This window comes from Schistocerca serialis, chromosome 4 (assembly GCF_023864345.2).
Source record: "Schistocerca serialis cubense isolate TAMUIC-IGC-003099 chromosome 4, iqSchSeri2.2, whole genome shotgun sequence".
Lineage (NCBI taxonomy): Eukaryota > Metazoa > Arthropoda > Insecta > Orthoptera > Acrididae > Schistocerca > Schistocerca serialis.
This window is the reverse complement of record NC_064641.1, coordinates 115619458-115641478: the sequence shown is the minus strand read 5'-3', so window position 1 is coordinate 115641478 and position 22021 is coordinate 115619458. Positions and strand designations below refer to the sequence as shown.

General features: G+C 40.6%; 1 protein-coding gene across 1 annotated transcript in view; it reads left to right on the top strand.

Annotated features, from left to right (window-relative positions):
• Window positions 1-22021, top strand: part of LOC126474301 (uncharacterized) — a 79160-nt gene that overhangs the window by 23857 nt on the left and 33282 nt on the right. The window contains exon 3 of the mRNA XM_050101767.1: window positions 12486-12734. Coding sequence (XP_049957724.1) covers window positions 12486-12734 — 249 coding nt within the window. The remainder of the gene's footprint in view (window positions 1-12485; window positions 12735-22021) is intronic.

The following is a 22021-nucleotide window of genomic DNA, read 5'->3' as shown; positions in this document are numbered from 1 at the left end:
TTCATCTTTTACACCCTTTAAGTACATAAGTTTGAACTCTTTCTCCTCTTTTCCATAAGTATTTTCAACATCTGCACCTACTGGTAGTCTGGAAAGGGCATCTGCAATGACATTATGTTTACCCTGAATAAATTTGATCTCGTAGTCAAACTGTTGAAGGAATAAAACCCACCTTGTTATACGGTCATGATAGAGTCTGCACTCCTGAATGTACGATAGAGCTTTATGGTCAGAGAAAACAATTACCTTGTGCCCTAACAGATAACTTTTAAACTTATTAAATGCCCAGTGGATGGCAAGTAGTTCCTTCTCTGTGACTGTATATGATTTTTCATACTTTTGTAAAACCCGGCTAGCAAAAGCAATAGAATGGTGTTCTAATTTTCCTTCTACTTCTATGTTTTGAAACAAGTGTGCCCCTAAACCTGTCTCACTACTATCTGTCATTATACAGAATGGTAACGACATAACAGGTCTATACAACATTTGACTTTGGGACAGTTGTTGTTTTATTTCCATGAACGCATCCTGACATTCTTGTGTCCAATCCCAAACAGTATTCTTTTTTAGTAAGTTACATAAGCAGTTTGCATTTAAAGCTTGGGTACTAAGAAATTTTCTATAGAATCCAGTGAGACCAAAAAAGGACTTGAGTTGTTTTTTGTTCTTGGGAGTAGGGAAGTTTACAATGGCCTCAAGTTTATCCTTATCAGGTAAGATTCCCTTTTCTGAAATATTATGCCCCAAAAATTTCAGTTCATTAACTCCAAAACAACATTTTTCCAATTTTACGGTCATTCTCCCTTCCCTCAATTTTGAACAGACTTGTCTCAGAAGGTTTAGATGATCTTCCCAGGTTTTTCCAGTTACAAGAATGTCATCTACATATACTATTAATTTTGAAGACAATTCATCACCTAATACAAAATCCAGTGCTCTGATAAATTCAGCCACCGATACATTCAATCCAAAAGGGACAACACAATATTGGTAACTTTTGCCACCATACAAAAAGGCAGTATACTTCCTAGAATCAAGTTCAAGTGGTATCTGGTGAAAACCAGATGTCAAGTCTAGGCTACTCATAAATTTTACATTATCAAATTTGTGCAGGAGTTCATCCATATTGTCAGGATGGTCATTTTCTCTAATCAAAAACTTATTAAGGTGCCTAGAGTCAAGTACAAGTCTAACCCCACCATTTCTCTTAGATACAACTACTAATGGGTTGTTGTAAGCACTTCTACTCCTTTCTATAATCCCCCAAGTTTCCATTTTTTGGATTTCCCTTTCTACATCCTTTTTCCTGGAGAATGGAATGCTATATGGTTTTAGGAAGAAAGGATGATGATCTCTGAGTTGAAGTCTGCACTGATAGTCTTTTACCTTCCCTGGTCTCTCACTGAATGTATCCTGAAATTCCCATAACACTTCTCTTAACTGATTTTTCTGACTTTCACTTAGATTTACAGCTTCCTTCAATTTTACTTCGACTAATTCTTCGAAATTTTGTTCATTTATAAGATCAAAGGATGTGTTATCACTTATGGCTTGACTATCTACCTTGCTTACAACAGCTTTGATATGGTTGCAAGAATTACTACAGTTAAGGATGTACATTTCTGTTTTCAGAATACTATTTTTCTCAGGTTCAGTAATTATAACAGTCTTATCTTCCCAAGAGAAGCTTACACCCACTTTTAAGACCCAATCCATGCCAAAAATGATATTTTCTTCTAACCTTGGGACCACAAGGCAACCCTGCTCAAACTCCACATTTTCAATTTGAAACATTAACAATACTTGACTCTTAACTACCTTACTTTGCCTACCAGTGGCACCTCTGATTTTTACCCCTATAACTGGCATTTCTACAAAGTTCTTACCATCTCTAATTTTATCTCTAAATTTTTCTGAAATTGCGCATATGGGGCTTCCTGTATCAATAAGACAGTGCCCTTCCCACTGATTTACTCTTATTTTAATGTATGGACAGCCTAATTCCTTTTCATCTGCCTTCCCCTCGGGGACTTCATATAATAAATCTTTTTCAATTTCTTTATAATTTCCATCTCCTTCCTCCCTTTCAGTCTTCATCAGGTTTACCTGATTTTCAGATTCTAAGTTACTAGTGTCAAGTTTACACTTTGGCTGCACACAAAATACCTCCTTACTGTTTACGTACCTTTCACTCAGACTCTTTCTTTTACTCTCCCACCAGCGTGGGCATAAAACTCTACTAATTATACTTAGCCGATACCAAAACACTTTGCTACTACAATTCTCATTATACTGGTTCCACAGGATTTCTAAAAATTGGCTTCCTTTACTTTCAATAATATCACGCAAATCTAATTCTTTCACAATATTTTCACTTTTGTTATCACCACTTTGATTAACCATGAGCTCATCAGGAAAGGCATGTAGCAATTGATTTTCAGCTGTCACTTCATTATTCTTATCATATTCCTGTACTTCATCACCACAACTATCATCAAGTTCCAAAACTTCATTATTTATTTCAATAAAAACATTGTACTCACTTACTGGTTTGCTTACCATACTTTTCACATCAAAAATACTAACATCATCACTACTATGGTATACTTTACTGCCAGTTTCATCTATTTCTCTCTGTTTTTCACTTTCTATGGTTGATTCTTTTTCCTGTTGCTTAGGTTTATCATCAGCTGATTCACTATTACCTTCTTGTGTGAACAACCCCCCCAATTCTGAACTAAAACATTTGTTACTCTCTTCATTATTAGCTTGCTCTCCCCTTTTTGCCCACCTGTAAAAATCATTTAACATCTCCTCATCCAGAATTGAGTCAGAACTTTGGTCTCTCCTATGTTTATTTTGTGGTGGTCTACTGTGCCACATAGCATCCCAAAATTTTTTATCAAAATTTATATAATTCACTTGGTATTCCTGGTTTTTAACCTGTTTGTTAATGGTACAGTTATTTACAGTATTGGGTTTTGTGTGAAAGTTAGTGGTCCTATTATGTTTAAATCGGTTCGCCCCAAAGCTGTGGACCTTCATTGAGGCGGTCCGGAGTTTTCCGGATGTCTACCTCTATTGTCACTCCTCCAATTTGTATTCTTTCTGTTGTTACCTTCCCATCTGTTGTTCGTAGTTACACCATTGCTTTCCCAGTTACTCCCTCTCCAATTAGCATTGTACTCTCTTGTTCTATCATATTGGTGTTCATTCCGAAAATCTCTATCGTCCCTTCTAGGGTTCTCTCCACGGTAATCAGAATTCCACCTCCCACTGTAATGGTTTCCGTTACTAAACTGTTGCACATTTCTCTCCATTGCCCTGTCTAATTTGTCTATATATTTTAGAAACTGGTCTAAACAGTCGTCAGGTCCATGCACTAATTCCCACTGTATTCTTTCAGGTAACCTCCTTTTAAGGGCATCAATTTGCGTCATTTCGTCAAAGGGTTTATCTAGATGCACCAATTTCCTAAGTTGATCCCTGCAAAAGTCTTTCATTGAGTGGTTTCTGCCCCTGAAGATAGGCCCATTTAAAAATTCACTTTTTATTCTACCCTGTTCAGTCTCAGACCAAAACTTATTTAAGAAACTCTTCTTAAAATCATCAAACGTTTTCCACTCATCAAAATGTTGGTTTGCCCAAGACAAAGCTTCTCCCTCAAGAAATTTTTTAACAAATTTAATCTTTAGATTATCAGACATGCCAGTAACAAGGTTGTCAGAGCAGTGTTGCAAAAAATCTACAGGGTGTAAATTATCACAAGGAAAACTTTTTAAAGGTGAATTACTCCACACACTTCCACCATTCATACATAAATTTCTAGACACAAAATTATCTTGCATTTCAGTGAATCTCTTGTCTATTACACTTAAATTACATGTTACAGACTCTTGTATCTTATTTAATTCAGCATCTAAGGAGTTAACTTTTGATTCTGTATCTAGACTTAATTTGTCTACCCTCTCCTCCACAGTTCTTTGAGCTGCAGTTAACCTTTCAATCTCTTTCCCTTGACTTGAGCTAACTGTGGCTAACTTATTTTCTAGGGTCACAAACTTATTCTCTATAGCTTCAATTTTGGAGTTCACGCCCTTCAAACTTTCTCCTAATTGAAGTTTTAAATTTGAGATCTCTTCTTTCAGTACATCACCGTTGCTTTTCATTTTTGCTTCCAGCGCTTCACTAGATGCATTTATTTTCGATTCTAGGAATTCACTATTTGAGTTCATTGCCCTTGTTAATTCTGTCTGCATTTGTCCCATTCTGGCAAAGAGTAAACTTACCCAGTCCTGTTGATCCGGTTTTCTTTCGGTTTGTGAGTCATCTGGATCGTCACTTACACCACACACGTTCGAGTCTAACATTTCTCCAACTTCCTTTTTAATTTCTTCTGATAGCGTCATGATGGCACCACGTGTTTGGATACAGTCTTGACGAAAAGTTTAAAACACACTACTTTTTCTGGTCCAGGAAACGTGTACAATGTTATTCACGTTTTACGAATTATAAAGTTTGTAATGTTCCGCAAACGAAGCGCAATTAGTCCCATCGCATTTAACTGTAATATCCCGGATGAGCCCCCAAGTTTAACAGACCTCTTCCTATGATTTCCACTGTATATAAGTTGTCCTACTCCTTTGTCCACATGGTGACTTCATGTACTACAGGAGATTCAAATTTATAGTCCGAGGTCGTTAACAAGTACGAACAGTTTGGTACTTAACTCATATCGATGGCTGCGTTGTTGTCTTCGTGAAGTCTAGAGGTGATTCCACTGCGATGTTCCCGCGGTTTTCTTTGTGTTTGGATGAGACTAACTGGTTTGTAGGGCGATGTGGTATTTTGAATTTTAGAGAGCAAACGTTACATTAGTTTTGCAAATTACTATTTAATTCATTTATTCACATTTAACACTTCTACAATAATATGCAATAAGACATTGTTTTACACCACATCTGTATTCCCACCTCCTCTAGCCCACGCTTCCTCTCCAAAGCCCTTTTACCACCCCTCCCAAAGATCGACCTCCTTTCCGCATGTCCAAAGATAACTGTCTCTTAGTCGTTAAACTCGCAGTCAAAGGCTATATTTACATAAAACATTACACGTAAAGAAATTACTGACATACACGAAAATTACTGACATACACGATCTTACGTTCTGTTACAAGGTATATATATGAGATGTCCACACAATCTCAACACTTTGCCAGAAGATAATGAGAGTGACACCCATTGAAACATTGCAGAATTTCAATATAGCTACCTGGATGGGAGCCCAAGAAGATTCCATCAGCAATATATGCAGGAAGAAACTACATTCACATTTAAGGCATTCCTACATTTATAGAATTTGTAGATTTGGAGGAAGCTTTTGACAATGTTGGTTGAACTACACTCTTTGAAATTCTGAAAATAGCAGGGATAAAATGCAGGGAGAAAAAAGCTATGTTAAACTTGTAAGGAAGCTAGACCACAGTTATAAGGGTCAGGGGGCATGAAAGGCAAGCTATAGCTGAGAAGAGAGTGAGACAGGTTTCTAGCCTATCCTCAATGTTACTCAGTCTGTACATTGAGCAAGCTGTGAAGGAAATCATGGAGAAATTGGAAAGGGGGTTAAACTCCAGGGAGAAATTCTGTCAGAGACAGCTAAGGCTTTGGAAGAGCAGTGGAATGGAGTGGACAGTGTCTGGAAAAGAGATTATAAAATGAAAGCCAATAAAAGAAAAAAAGAGTGATGGAATGTGGTCAAAGTAAATCAGGTGATACTTCAGGAAGTAAATTAGGATATGAGACACTAAAAGTAGTAGATGAGTTTTATTTGGGCTGAAAAATAGCTGAGGATGGGCAAAGTAGAGAGGATACAAACTGCAGACTGCCAATAGTGAGGAAATCATTTATGAAAAAGAGGATTTGTTAACACATTGTGATGAAGCAAGCTGGGATCTCTTTACTTCCTCTTTTGTTTTGCCATTTGACTCCTTAAATTCATTCTATTTTCACTTTTGCCTAATTACCATTAACATGCATGAGTATAATCTGCATTCCATAAAAGAGAAAGGTTGGCCCTCGGTCTTAAGGAATATAGCACCAGGTCTAATTTTGTGTTTAGTTTTGTGTGTATATTTAATTCCCTAATTTATTTTGACCATTTCTAGCTAATATCTTTTGCTACAGATCATCATAGGGTAAAATCAGTAATTGTTTCATGACTTAGATTCTGTTGTTGACTTATAAACACATATAAATTCTGTACTGATTATAAACATTTGGAAGAAGATCTAATAGTATTCTAAAAGTATTTATTTGGCTCTAGTTGAAAACATATTAGCAAAGTCAGCCCTTAATTAATTCCAAAATATGTAAAAAGTTTGCCAAAAGTTTTGTTTGTACAACTATATCTGTTAATTTTTTTACTTAAACAAATAATTTAGCCTAACCTTTGTGGTAGAAGGAACTACTAAAAAAGGAGGAATTTTTTGACATATTCAGTTCACTGAATGAGTCATGTTTTATTTGTAATTTCTGTAACTTAAACATCGAACAGTGTATAGTTTCAGTAAGTATTATTGTGAGGATATATGAAGGATGGATTTTTGGTCTGAGACAGTCAGTCCTCAGCCGATTTTCAGACGGGAATGATGTATTGCTTAAATTAACAACAATGCATCAGCTTAACAGTGGAATAAGTGTAACACAAATAGGCCATGTGTTAGATCAAGTAATGACAATAGTCTGTTCAATTTATTTGAGAAATAGTGTCACATGTACCTTATTATTCTGCAAGAACTGTGAACTTTGTGGTTAGGTTTTTACTGCTCATAGACGTTCAACAGCAAACTATTGTAGCAGTGTGCTGATGTTTGCCTGCAACCTATTAATGAGGCTTATCAAATTTATCAATAGTGAACTGGCCATATAATTGTGTAATTTTGGGGCTTGTGAACAGTGAAAGTAGGTAGTTCAAATAACTATTGAGAATGTACTGAATTGAGTTGTGGATAAAAGAAGTTCATCCACAACTTGATGAACATCAGGATCAGTTTATAGGACACATCCTAAGTCATCAAGGAATAGTCAGTTTGGTAATGAAAGGAAGTGTAGAGGTAAAAATTCTAGAGAAAGAGCAAGTTTTGAATACATAAGTGTATACAAATGGTTTGTAAGTAGCAATTGTTATGCAGAGAAGAAGACACTTGTACAGGACAGCCTAGCTTGGAGATGTGTATCACGTAGTCTCTAGACCAAAGACTGCAACAACAACATTTAAACAAATATGCTTTCATATACACTAAACTTTCACAGATTTTTGTATGTGATGAATTGTATCAGAATTAAATAATAAACTGTTCAAATCTCCCATTTCTGATGAACCAAGCCCAAGCCTCATTGCAGTAGATTCTCTCCATCCACAAAATTCTCCTGCTATGCAATCAAAAATTCTTGGAACCCATAACACACACTGAAACTCTTGCCCTCAAGGAACTAGGGCAACATGCACAACACCACCTCAAGAAGCTCTCCACCCTGCTCATATCCTTGCCTCCTCGGTGTACCTCTGTCCACCACCTTTACAACATCCTCCAAACCTCTCCCATGTCCCCTCATAGCTGACAAACCCTGTCTTGTAGACCTACTACACTTAACCCATGCCGGCCGCGGTGGTCTCGCGGTTAAGGCGCTCAGTCCGGAACCGCGCGACTGCTACGGTCGCAGGTTCGAATCCTGCCTCAGGCACGGATGTGTGTGATGTCCTTAGGTTAGTTAGGTTTAAGTAGTTCTAAGTTCTAGGGGACTGATGACCACAGATGTTAAGTCCAATATTGCCCAGAGCCATTTGAACCATTTTTTTAACTCGCCCCACCCTCCAAAACTCCCTCCCGCCACCACACAAAATCCAGAACCTAAACAGACCCACAACACAATCATGAACCTTTCCTCCAGAAATCGTAGCCCCACAGAAATATCAATCCTTTCCAAAGGCCTCACCTATTGCCCCACTCCCAGATTCAATCATGCAGGACTTGTTAAAGACCTCCTTTCATTCTCCCAGTCGCTACAGTGCAAATACTTTTTCACCACCAACCCTACCAACCAGACACAACCAAAGACCAATGTTGAACCCTGCTTAACTCAGTTCACTCCTCCATCCAACTGTGATCCACCTCCACTGACCCCAAATCACCACCTGTTAACTTTCGAGAATTTTTTAACCTCATACTTTGCCTCATCTTCATTCCCCAAATCCCTCAACATGCAAACTAACCTTACATCTGCAAAAAGAACCACAGTCCACCATTTCAAAACTGATCTCAATCTTAAATCCTACCTGCAGACAAAGGCTCTACCACTGTTGTTTTGAATCGCAAGGATTACCTGGCAAAAGGACTCCACCAGCTGTCAGATACTTCCACCTACAAGCCTTGCCATAGTGATACCATTCCAGAATTCCAGTCACTCCTCAAATACTTAGGCCCGTCCCAGAACCTTTTCACAGAGTCCATCTCTCTGCTCACCCCTACCACTCCCCACACTCCTAAATTCTACATGCTTCCTAAGCCCATAAACCCAACCACCCAGGACATCCCATTGTGGCTTGTTACTGTGCCCTCACTGAGAGACTCTCTGCTCTCATAGACCAACACCTTCAACCTTTACCAGGAACCCACCTTCTAATATAAAAGATACCAACCATTTCCTCCACTGGCTCTTCACAGTTACTGCCTCTTTGCCACACAGTGCTCTGCTCATCACTATTGATGCCACCTCCCTTTACACTAACATCCCTAATGCCCATGGCCTTACTGCTATCGAACACTACCTTTCACAATGCCAAACCAACAATCTCCTTCCTAGTCACCATGACCAACTATATCCTCACCCACAATTACTTCTCCTTTGAAGGTATTACCTACAAACAAACGGGGCACCTTCATGGCACCATCTGATGCCAACCTATTCATGGGCCTTCTAGAGGAATCCTTTCTAAATACCCAGGATCCTAAAACCCTCACCTGGTTCAGATTCATTGATGACATCTTTGCAATCTGGATCGAGGGTGAAGACACCTTGTCGACATTCCTCCAGAACCTCTACAATTTCTCCCCCATTTGCTTCATCTGGTCCTACTCAACCCAACCCAACAAGCCACCTTCCTAGATGTTGACCCCTATCTCAAAGGATGTTGTGTGCAACATTGGCTCAGTTTCAAATAGTGGAGTTCATGACCTAAGTTCATGGCTTGTAGAAAACAAACTAATGCCAAATCACAGTAAGACTCAATTTTTACAGTATCAAACACACAATTCAACAAAACCAGACATTTTAATTTCAAAGAATGGGCAAATGATTAGTGAAACTGAACAGTTCAAATTTCTAATTTCTAGGTGTTCAGATAGATAGTAAACTGTCATGGAGAGACCACATTCAGGATCTTGTTCAAAGACTTAATGCTGCCATTTTTACTATTCGAAAGGTATCTGAAGTGAGTGATCATTCAGCATGAAAATGAGTCTACTTTGCTTATTTTCATTCACTTATGTCGTATCGTATTATATTTTGGGTTAACTCTTCACATTCTAAAAGGATATTTTTGGCTCAGAAATGATCAGTTCGGGTAATAAGTGGTGTAAGTTCACCCCTGTGGTGTAAGTCGAACCCTGTTCACAAGTCTGGATATTTTGACATTGGCCTTTCAATTTATACAGGGTGACTCAGGAGGAAAGGTACATGCTTTGAGGGGTGATAGTATTAGTGATTCTGAACAAAAAGGAACTTCATATGGACATATGCCCTATTCTGAATTGTTTCCAAGATAGAACACATTTAATTTCACTTTTGTATGTTTTTCTTGAACAACTCAAAAACTGCACCCTCCAGTGAAAATGTGTCAGAGTACAAAATTAAACTATATTAAATTTCCTACAAAAAAGATCCTATTCATTTTTTTTACTAGAACTAATGGTTCTTGTGAAGAGAGTATGAGAATGTTGAAAAACTCACTCAACATGCATGCACTGTAGCTTCCGTAATTTTTGTAGGCCAATTTGAGGTAGTTTCCTGACTTGATAGACCACAAGTGTCCCATATCAAACTGCTCGTGTGAACTTGCTACCTCAATATGCTATCTTAAATTGGCCTACAAAATCCACATTAGCTACAGTGCATGCACGTCAAGTGAGTTTTTCAATATTTTTGCACTCTCTTCACACAAACCATTAGTTCTAGAGAAAAAAATGAATAGGACCTTTTTTGTAGGAAATTTAATATAACTTAATTTTTTGTTGTGACATGTTTTCACTGGAGGGTGAGGTTTTCAAGTTATTCAAGAAAAATGTACAAAAGTGATAATAAATGTGTTGTATCTCAGAAACTATTTGGAATAGGGCGTATGTCCATATGACGTTTTTGTTCAGAATCACTAATACTATCACCCCTCAAAGCACCTACATTTCCTCCTGACTCACCCTATATATTCCTTACTGTCATTTCTTGTTAACAACATTAGCTTATTCTCAAAAATAAGCAGTTTTCACTCAGTTAATACTCGGCATAAATCAAGCCTGCATTTGGATTGGACTTCCTTAACTCTTGTGCAGAAAGTTGTGCAGTATACTGCTGCATCCATTTTCAATAAGCTACCACTCGAATTCAAAAATCTCAGCAGTAATCCACGTGCATTCAAATCAAAACTGAAGAGTTTCCTCATGAGTCACTCCTTCTATTCTGTCAAGGAGTTCCTTGAAAAATTAAGCTGATTCTTGTTGTATTTTTGACTGTGTTTAGTTAAAATTATGGACTGACTTTTTTTGGATTTATAAACATTTTAGTTTTAGCTGTTATTGCTTTTATGTTGTAATTTCATGTACTGACACGTTCCATGACCTTGGAGATTTGCTCCTCAATTTGGTCCTACAGAACTTGATGTGTAAATAAAATAAATAAATAAGATGGTTACATCAATACCTCCATCCATATCAAACCAACTAACCACCAGCAATACCTCCACTCTGGCAGCTTCCACCCATTTCATACCAAGAAATCCCTTCCATACAGCCTAGCCACCTGTGGTCATCTCATCTGCAGTGACAAGCGGTCCCTCTCAAAATATACTGAGGGTCTCACGGAAGCCTTCACAGACCATAAATATCCTCCCAACCTTGTACAAAAACAAATCTCCAGTGCCTTATCTTTCCAGTCTCCCTTCACCTTCCAAAGTGCCACCATCCAGCCACAGAGGAGCATTCCCCTCATATTTCAGTGCTGCCCAAGACTGGAGCAACTGAATTACATTCTTTGCCAGGGTTTCTACTATTTTTCATTGTGCCTTGAAATGAGAAATGTCCTGCCCACTATACTTCCCACCCTTCCCAGAGTGGTATTCTGCCATCCACCGAACCTACATAATATACTCATCCATCCATACACAACCCCTCATGGTTCATACCCCTGTAATAGACCTAGATGCAAGACCTGTCCCATACATCCTATCACCTCCACCATCTCCAGTCCAGTCACAAACATCACCTATCTCATCAAAGGCAGGGCTACCTGTGAAACCAATTGTGTGATCTACAAGCTAAGCTGCAACCACTGTGCTGCATTCTGTGTAGACATGACACCAACAAGCTGTCTGTCCGCATGAATGGCTACCGACAAACAGAGGCCAAGGAACAAGTGGGCCACCTGGTTGCTGAACACAATGCCGAACATGATGTCTTCATTTCAGTCACTCCTTCACAGCCTGTGCCATCTGGATCCTTCCCACCAACACCAGCTTTTCTGAATAATGTGGGTGGGAACTTTCCCTGCAATACATCCTACATTCTCATAACCCTCCTGGCCTCAACCTTCATTAGTCATTGTCCAGTCCCTACCCTGTTCCCATTCCAGCACTACACAGTCCTCAATCTGTCATCACATTCAGTCTTTTTAGTTCTCGCCTTTTCTGCCCCCCCTCTCTACCTCTCCCATGCCCTCTGTCTAACCTCTGTGGGCATGCGCATGAACACACTTGTGAAAATGCAAGCAGAGGCACAACGAAATAGAGAATGAAATTTTCATGACAGTCTTTTTATTGTGTCTATCTGCGACTCAGCATCTCCACTATGTGGTGAGTAGCAACTTTCCTTCTCATACTACTGTTCCATTTCTGATGAAGGTATTCAGAAGATTCCCCATACTGTAAGACAAATAACATCCCCAATTGTGGCTCCTTCTGCCCCACTAACAGCCCACCCACTATTTGCCTGAAAAAATCCCTAACTTGACATGGGTTGTTACTGGAACAGCCCATTTTTGCTGGAGAGGGAAAAGTGTATCAAGAAAGGAGAAATACGTTATACTTTCTGTTTGCTGTTTACCATCAGCTGCTTCCAAATTAGTGGATAAGCAGTTGCAGATATCTGAATCTGTTTCTGTAAGATGTGGAATGCGCAGATTTTGATATTATTTGCACACACTCATTGGTTTTGTCTCCAGTCAGAGCTACAGAAGAGGATGCACCACGGCTAGAAGAAGATGACTCTACAAATACAACCACATCTTCTTCATCTACTAGTGACTTCCCTTTCATCAACATGGGCCTGTGGGTGAGCACGCAGCTCTTCTTGAGTATCTCACTACTGCTGTCTGCTGCGTCTGCAGTGCTGGGACTCATCAACACGACGGCCAACCCCACGCTGCCCGCCCTCGCCGTCTTGGGGCTCTTCTACTGGAACGCTGGTGCAGGTGCGTCTCGAAATGCTTTGTCTACTGTTCTTGACAACTAAATATGTTCAACGTTGATTTTGAGTTCTTTATTACATGAAAATAGAGTATATATTGCAATATTTTAAAAGATATTCAAAAATAGAAAGTACAACATATTTTCACTTATTTTCTGTGTTTTGATCTTGACGAAACTTCAGTGCAGGCCTTCTCTTTTATCCTGGATTCATTTCAATTGTTACATGCTGCAAGCAGAAATATAATTCTGATAATTTTATTAAATACCTCAGTTTATTAATTATAGTCATATTTGTTAATTAACTTTTAAATCTGGTCTCATACAATTCTGTACTTAAACTTGCATTGATACAATTGCAAATAATTTCAACATGATGTTCTTCAAAGATGTAACTAACATAGAAAGACAGTAAAACACTGGCATATAAATGAACTGACAGAAAACAGTCGACAACTTTTTAAGTTTTTTGTATATTGTTACAATAATTTGAATTTACAGAAAATAATTTTTTAAAATGAAATATTTTTTTAGATTATTTTTTCCCACAGATTGACTAAAGTTTATTACATTACTGATTTGGATGTGACTGAAACATATGCACAATTGTTATTTACACAATTTTTATTTCAGAAGGGAACCAATAACAAATGAAGAAACCAGTAACAAACAAAACAACTTCGTACCTCTAAAACCTTTACAGTCTCTTCTCATGACTCACACTGAATGCTATAATACTGGAAACGCACACTGCCAAAGTAGAGTTATATGATAAACACAATGTTTCGACATGTTTATAGCAGAGTCACTTTCATCTTTTCAGTACAGACTAGTTTCAACAATTACTGATCTTCTTTAGATCTTTGTACTGTTTATTTACTGACCAGTTGGATGGATGTCTCAGTCATCTTCTTCTTCTTACAATGTGCAGTTGGTGATTGCTATGAGTAAATTTTAAATAACATTTATCAATACCATCAAAGAAGGATTTCATATTTATGCGTCTTTACTGTCACTGACCAAACTGTTGATCAGTTTATTTATTTATTTATTCATTCCATGTGATCTGATGGTACACAGAGTGTTGCAGATGTTGGAAAATATCATTTAACATTGTTAACATATATTAACATATTTCAATACAATGAACTTCGTACTTGTAACAAACAGGTCTATCAACTACATAAACTCTGAGAAGTCTAAATTAAACAACTGGCTGTAATACAGGATCTATACACAATTTATTTATTCAAAGATCTACCCAGATTGAGATCTATTATTTGATAACGGCTAACTGTGTATTTTATACAAGGGCTATCAGGAAAGTAACAGACATTTTGGTCTTTCACAGCAGTAGATGGGGCTACATCCACCATCTTGGTGCTGTGGCGATTATTGGTCGCCAATGACTGTGGGAAAAGGCATGTTCTACCTTGTGATTCAGTGAGCTTTGGGAAACGTTTTACTTTGGTTGTTTTTTAATGCTATGGTTTTTTCGTGCATGAGCAAAGTGTGTTTGACTGTAAATGCTGTTTATTTCTATCCAAGGAATTCGTCAGAATTGATAGAAAAGCTACACTTATGACTGCGAGTTGCATGAATATGCTTCAGTTTGTGCATTACTCATTACCAGTTTCACACTAGCTCAAGCAAAGTGTCAAACTACAACCTTCCCAACAGTTCAGGACATCACTATAGTGGAACCAACTTTTGATTGTGAAGCACAATCTTTTTCAATGCATGCTGTCAATACAATGAGAATGCTCATTCTCCAGTGTCTACTCCACCGCAACAGACAACTCTGACCTCCTTTGTCATACCACATTGCGTGCAGCACACACCTGCACTGATGCCTGCTACTGGATTCTCTGTTCACCAGGAAATTTCTTCTACTCAATATTCTGGTTTCCTCTGTCCAGAGTTTCTACCTCACTCCACTGTGGACCACTCAGCTGTACAGTTTTTGGCCCACATGCACGGCTCCCCTCTCCCAAGTGTGGTCAACCATTACACGCATCGTGTACCTTTGATGCTGGCTTTCTCATCAACCACGCTCTGCCATTTAATGTGCCCCCTTCCGTACTGGCCAATGGGACACTTGAGTCAACCAGGCTGGGATACACCTGTGTCTACCTGACCTACCGCACTCTGCAGACCTCAGGTGACATATAAGCTATGTTCCACCCCACCACTCGACACTCGGCACGATTACACACCTTACTTCGGAAACACATCCGCGTTGGTTGGCAATACTTCCACAGCTGCCACGATGGGTTTCTCTTGTGGTCATGTACTGCTTCCTCCTACACAGACCACAGATGACAGATCACCGGCGGCCCACCTCAACACTGCTGCTTTCATTTCACCTGTTTCGCATCACAATTCTACTACTCCGGCCGTGCTGTGTTCATCACGTGGTCATACAGCCCCCTTCTCCACATGACCTGTGACTGTTGGGCATCATACCACACCAACACATGGGTCACACCTACATCAGAAAATTGCACCCAACACCATTGCACAGTCGATGCCAGTGGATGCAACTTCTCTGAAACCTCACATGGTCTGCTCCCTACACATTCCACCACAAGCTCTGCTTCCAGGTCATCTTCTGAAGCTGCCAATGATACAAATGGACAATGCTGTGATGTGATGTACCTTGGTGGACAACTTGTTGAACAAAAATGGTATTATAGATGGTGGCACCTATTTTGTTTGATTGGTGAACCATCTGCATGACCACCCATTAGTGACTTGTTAAACCCACCTGAGCATAACAAATATGCTTCTGCTTGTGCACTCCTCATCAAGCATTTTTCATGTATGCCAAACTATGCAATCCAAAGTACCATTTACAATGAGAGTTTAAGTGACAGAACCCCTTCCCAGCTATGGCATCACCTATGTGCTAAGGTTATGGCTTAGTTCACGCCAGACTTTGCACTCTGTGCATTGTGATTAGTTAAACTGTCACAAGAACTACAGTTACATTTGTTTCCTCATACCTCATCATCACAGGAAGATAAAGTACTGTTGGCATACCAGGCGTATGCCATTATTCGACACCACCACTTACTTACCATGCGCAGTACAGTGTCTACTACTGAGGATGGTATTGGCAGTGCCTATAATTTTTCCATTGGCTGGTAAAGGCTGGGCACAGATCTGCCTCGGGCAGTGCAATGAACTGCAGTGATCTTGTGGCCAGCACTGGGAACCACCAGCCACTTCTTGCGGAACTTCCCTGACTACAGTTGAACTAGCAAGGGCCATCCATTCGCTACCCTCTCCCATCACTGTAGGAGGCATAGCAGTCCCAGCTGAACCACACGCAGCCCCCCACCCAGCATATCCACTATGCTGATTACACACAACTATCAGGGATGCCACCCGTGATTTCCAACCTCCCTGCACATTCCCAAATGCTTCATTTGGGCCACAGTAGGTGCCACAGCTCATGAGGACAACAAAGGTCACCTACAGACATGCACTCTATTCGATCCTTTGCTCCACGAGGCTGTCTGTACACCTCAGATTTATGCTCGTGTTGTCATTTCCTTGTTGACATTGGAGCTGATGTTACTGTTGTCATGCTCTTATTCACTGTAGCAATTGTGATACCAACCACGCTTTCCCTTCAAGCAGCAAATAAATTGACACTTTGTGTCAATATCATGGTCAAGTTACCTATGAAACACATCCCTGGCAAACCATTCATGTGGCCTTTCCACATGGCTGACATCAAAGACCCAGTACTTGGAACTGATTTCCTGCTTCACTTCAGCCTGTTGCCTGAACTCCTGTTGTCTACTTCAGTGTACCACGCTTCGGGTACATATAATGCATGTTCAATCGCTCCCTCAGCTCTCCATCAGCCCTCCAACAATACTAACACAGCTCTCATTGAGTACTCATTTCTGATGAACTGCCTCACCATTTCCATCACTTGGTTCCAATCTGAGCACTCTGTGGTCGATGACCTTCACACTCACAATGCAGAACTGGACTGCACCATCTTGATGGCTAAGCAGGCCCTTGCTGATACGCGACACCTCATACACCGACTGTCTATACCTCCGTATCTTGACACCAGCAGTGTGCCTCTTACAACTCTAATGTGCCTGCCTTCGCCTGAGCCAATAGAATCTCAGGTTGTGACTCCTATGTGCTACTAATTCTTACTTGAGATGTCCCCTTCTCATATTCATTGGTCCAGATGAATGATATTACAAACAGGATGACACACAAAATTATCATGACAGATTGCCCCCCCCCCCCCCCCCAGTGCATGCCACCTCCCTTCACACTAACTATGCCTTGCTAAAACTGTAGTTGATGAACTTCTTGTTCACCCGTCAGACAGTAACTGGTCTTCGCCCATACACTTGGTAACCAAGAAGGGTGGCACATTGCTCTTCTCTGGTAACTATTGTCATCTCAATGCATGAACCATAATGGACAATTATCCTATCCTGCACATGCATGACTTCACCTAGCTACTTAGTGGAGTATGCATTTTCAATGTTTTGGGCTGCTGCAAAGCATATTTACAAATAAATATGGAACAGAGTGACATACCAAAAACAGCCTCAATCATCCCCTTTGGCCTTTACAAATTATTTTACAAGCCTTATGGCCTCAAAAATGTGTCTCAAACTTGGCCACATTTCATAGACTCACTTCCCTTGAACTGCTCTTACTGCTACACATACACATGCCTAGCCAACATTCTCATTTTCTGCTCCTCTGACGAAGAACGTGAGCCGCACCTGGCCAAGGCAGAGGAGTCGCTGGCATCTAATGGAGTCAGGATTTATCATGATAAATCACAACTTTGATGCTCTCCTGTGAGGATATACGTCCTCCCCCAGACCGGGTCAACTGCATCTGCGATCACCACACCCACTGACTTTACACAAATTGCATGGCTTTTGGGGAGCACCAATTTTTACATGCACAACCTGCTGATGGCAGTATCTATTCAAGCTCCTCTTACTGACACATTAACTGGTAAAAAAACCTTCCAGTAATCACTGGGTACAGTGGTCTGACGATACGATGAAAGATTTTAAGAATCTCAAAACAGCTGTAGAACGTGCCATCACTCTTGCCCACCCCTTGCCAGATGCTTGTATCTCTATTATGGCAGACACAAGTAATCTTGCAGTAGGTGCAGTTCTCCAACAGCACATTGGTAACACAACTCAGCCACTCCGTTTTTTTTCCAATAAACTACCTATGGATCAACTTAAGTGGTCGGCTTTCAACAGGGAACTTCTTGTGATGCACAAGGTTGTCAAATATTTCCACACATACATTGAAGGAAGGAACATAACAATTTTCACAGATCATCCCCCCTTGTAGACACTATTTGCAATCCTACAATTGACCCTACCCCATGCAGGTTTTGGTAGACTGATCTAATCTGTCAGTACACGACAGACATCTAGTATATCCATGGCTCAGAAAATTTTATGCCTGTTTATCTATCATGTGTCAATGCTATCTCAGCTCCCATCAATTCTGATGAACTGGTGCACTTACAGGACATGGTATCAAACTTCAGAATCAGACCGGGTCAACTGCATCTGCGATCACCACACCCACTGACTTTACACAAATTGCATGGCTTTTGGGGAGCACCAATTTTTACATGCACAACCTGCTGATGGCAGTATCTATTCAAGCTCCTCTTACTGACACATTAACTGGTAAAAAAACCTTCCAGTAATCACTGGGTACAGTGGTCTGACGATACGATGAAAGATTTTAAGAATCTCAAAACAGCTGTAGAACGTGCCATCACTCTTGCCCACCCCTTGCCAGATGCTTGTATCTCTATTATGGCAGACTATTTGGTAGACTGATCTAATCTGTCAGTACACGACAGACATCTAGTATATCCATGGCTCAGAAAATTTTATGCCTGTTTATCTATCATGTGTCAATGCTATCTCAGCTCCCATCAATTCTGATGAACTGGTGCACTTACAGGACATGGTATCAAACTTCAGAATCTGTGTTAGGCCTCTTCCACTTCCCTACAGATAGTTTCTTGCATTCTACTGGGTGTGGTACGTCCATGGTCATCAGTCAGCTTATTTTCCTGCTTTACATCACCAAGTTTTTGCTGTTTTGCATAATCTTCCACACACTGGTGTTAAGGCTATTACACCGCTCATCATGAAATGCTTTGTGCAGACAGGCATGAACAAGGACAGCCATATGTGGGGTCCTGCCTGGATGCTGTGTCAGTGCAGAAAAGTTGACAGACATATGTAGCAGCCCCCCACCCCAGGCAAATTTGACATCCCTAGAGGCCGTGTATGACATGTGCACCTAGACCTCTAGACCTCATCAGCCCATTATCCAAGTTGATGGTTTCAGAAATATCTTGTTCATCATAAACCATGTTACATGGTGGGTGGAGGCAATCCTTCTTGTGGACATTATGGTGGATTCTGTAGCATGAGCATTTGTATTTTCCTTGATAGCTAGATTCGAGTGACCAACATCCATCAACACTGTTCAGGGTAGATAGTTCAAATCACTGTTATTTAAAAAACTCTGCACACTCTGTGCTGTGGGCAAAATTTTGCACCACAGCGTACCACCCTCAGAGCAATGGGCTCATTGAGCATTGGCACAGGATTCTGAAAGTGATCCTCATGTGCCACGGTGGTGAGTGATTTGACACATTTTCCTGGGTCATGTTAGGAATCTGCAGACCTCCAGCTGTCACTAGCAGAAGTCCTGTATGGTGCAACATTAGTCCTCCCAGCTGAGATCATCGACAGTGTTGCAACTGTTGGCCTATCTGACCTCTCTCCTCTTGTTGAGCATGTCCAGTCACACATAGCTGTTAGCCATATGCCTCCTCCATAACTGAATATCTGTCCCCCAGTTTCCTTGCATTCGGCCCTAGACTCATGCAAGTTTATTGTGTTACAGGATGGCATAGCCACCTTGCCCTCACCCGCATCTTTTATTGGCACACATGGCTCATACTATGGACATCCTCACCAATGGCTGGTGTCAGACGGTTTCACTTCAATGGGCTAAACCAGCTTGGGTGATCGAGAAATCCATCCCACAACCTCTTGAGTCGAGTTCTCCACCACCTTGCGATGGCCCTGAACCTGCACATACCACCTCTCTGCCTGTGCACCAACCATATCTTGTGTGCGTTGAGCCTATGTCCATCAATCGCTCAGTTGTTGTGTGTCACAGTCCTCCTCCCTTGTCTCACTCAGACTACATGTGATGATCCACTGCCTCAGGTTCAACCACACACTGTGTGTGACATTACATCATTGCAAGTGCTGTCACCTGCTGTTCCCCCAGTCTGTTCTAGTGTTTCTCCCAAACTACAATATCTTTCACCTCCTTTTTCTACAGTGCCTCCTACGTCTACAATGGATGAGATTTGCTTTTCTATCAACACTTCTTGGTGCCCATGCGCCGAGCTTTCCTTACAGCTCCAAGATGGATCATTCTTCATCCTCTAATCAAGAGACACTTCACACAAGGCCACACCCACATCACATGTAAACAGTGCACAGGCCCTGTTCCAGATGAGTTGGATGCAGCTGGAAAACCAGTGTCACTCGGCACCAACAGAATGCTCAAGGTATGCATCCCCCTCTTCGTCGCTCCTCCAACACCATCACCTGTTGTGCCTGTCCAATTCACATGTGCAAGTCAACGGTTAGTCCTCCTTACTGGATGGTAAACTATACCTTCTCCAGTGCATCTTGCATGGATCTCCCAGATTCCACAAGAAATGGTCTTCCCAATCCTTCCATTCTGACCAGCCATGGCATGGGTGGTCAAGCTACACTGCACGATCAACCAATACCTGTTGAGTGGCCTACAACACCACCGTATCTGACAACGTCCATTCATCTCCTCTCCCCAGTACTCCACACTCCTGGTAGGGGGGGGGGGGGGGAGGTGTGGGTAAGGGGGGGGGGGTCTCTGTGATGATCATCAATTGCCAATGGCTCTGGGATGAGGAGTGCTCTATCTTCAGATTCAGTGAATTTTGGGAAATGTTGTGACTTTTGTTGTTTTCAAATGCTGTGAGCTTTTTCATGTGATTGTGTGTGTTTAAGGTGTATTTGACTGTAAATGTTTGTCATTTTTATCCATGTAATTTGTCAGCATCAATAGAAAGCCCAGAGTGCTTAATGTTCCTACATTCAGTATGCATCCATCAGTGGTAGCATGTGGTCTATTTCTCTGCTACTTTGCTTCCAATGATGTGATAAAATGTGTGCTGCAATAGAAAATCCCACCACTTTCGAGGTGTTTTCTATGATTAAGTTTTTGTTGGCAAAAAAACTGCAAACCAATTGAAATTTATTGCAACCTTTGTGATGCATTCAGAAAAGGAATAATGAGTGAAAGCTGAGTGAGAAAATGGTGCACTGATTTTAAAAATGTCCCTACCATTGTTCACAATGAGGACTGCAGTGGTAAGCCTAGCCTTGTGACTGATGAACTGGTGATGAAAATCAGTGATGAAATTTGTGAAAATCATTTCATGATTAAGGAACTTTTGCAGCATTTTTCCCAAATTTATTTCACAGAGCTTGGTGTATGAAATTGTGGCAGAGGAGCATGGTTACCACAAATTTTGTGCTAGGTGGGTTCCCAAAATCCTCACAGATGACCACCAGGAATAGCAATTGACTGCAGCACTTTGACTTGACTTAATTCCTTTGGCCCCTATGGGGGCATAGGGCATTCAGGAGAACTTGTCATCCATCTCTGTCTTTGGCCATTTGCCTCAATTCTACCCAGGTCTTGCCAACTCTTTTTGCTTCCCCTTCCACTGCCCTCTTCCATGTGCCCATAGGTCTTCCTCTCTTCCTTGTTCCCTGGGGATTCCATTCCAATGCTTCTTTCTTGATGGCTCCATCTGGTTTTCTCAAGGTGTCCCCCAACCAACCCCACTTTCTCTCTTATATCTGGTCTTCTATAGGTATCTGGTTTGTTATTCAGCAGAGCTCCTCATTACATATTTTTTCCGGCCATCAGATATTCATGATGCCTTGAAAACATCTATTTATGAAGCTTCGTAATTGGGATGCTATCTTTTTATCCATTTCCCAGCTTTCACTGGTGTACAGAAGGACAGCCTTCACATTTGTATTAAAAATATGGATTTTTGTTTTGTACATGATATTTCTATTTTTCCATATTGGATACAATTGTATGAAGGCAGCATTTGCCTTTTTAATGCAGCTTTTCATATCATCTCCAGCTCCACCATCTTCCATCCCTATAC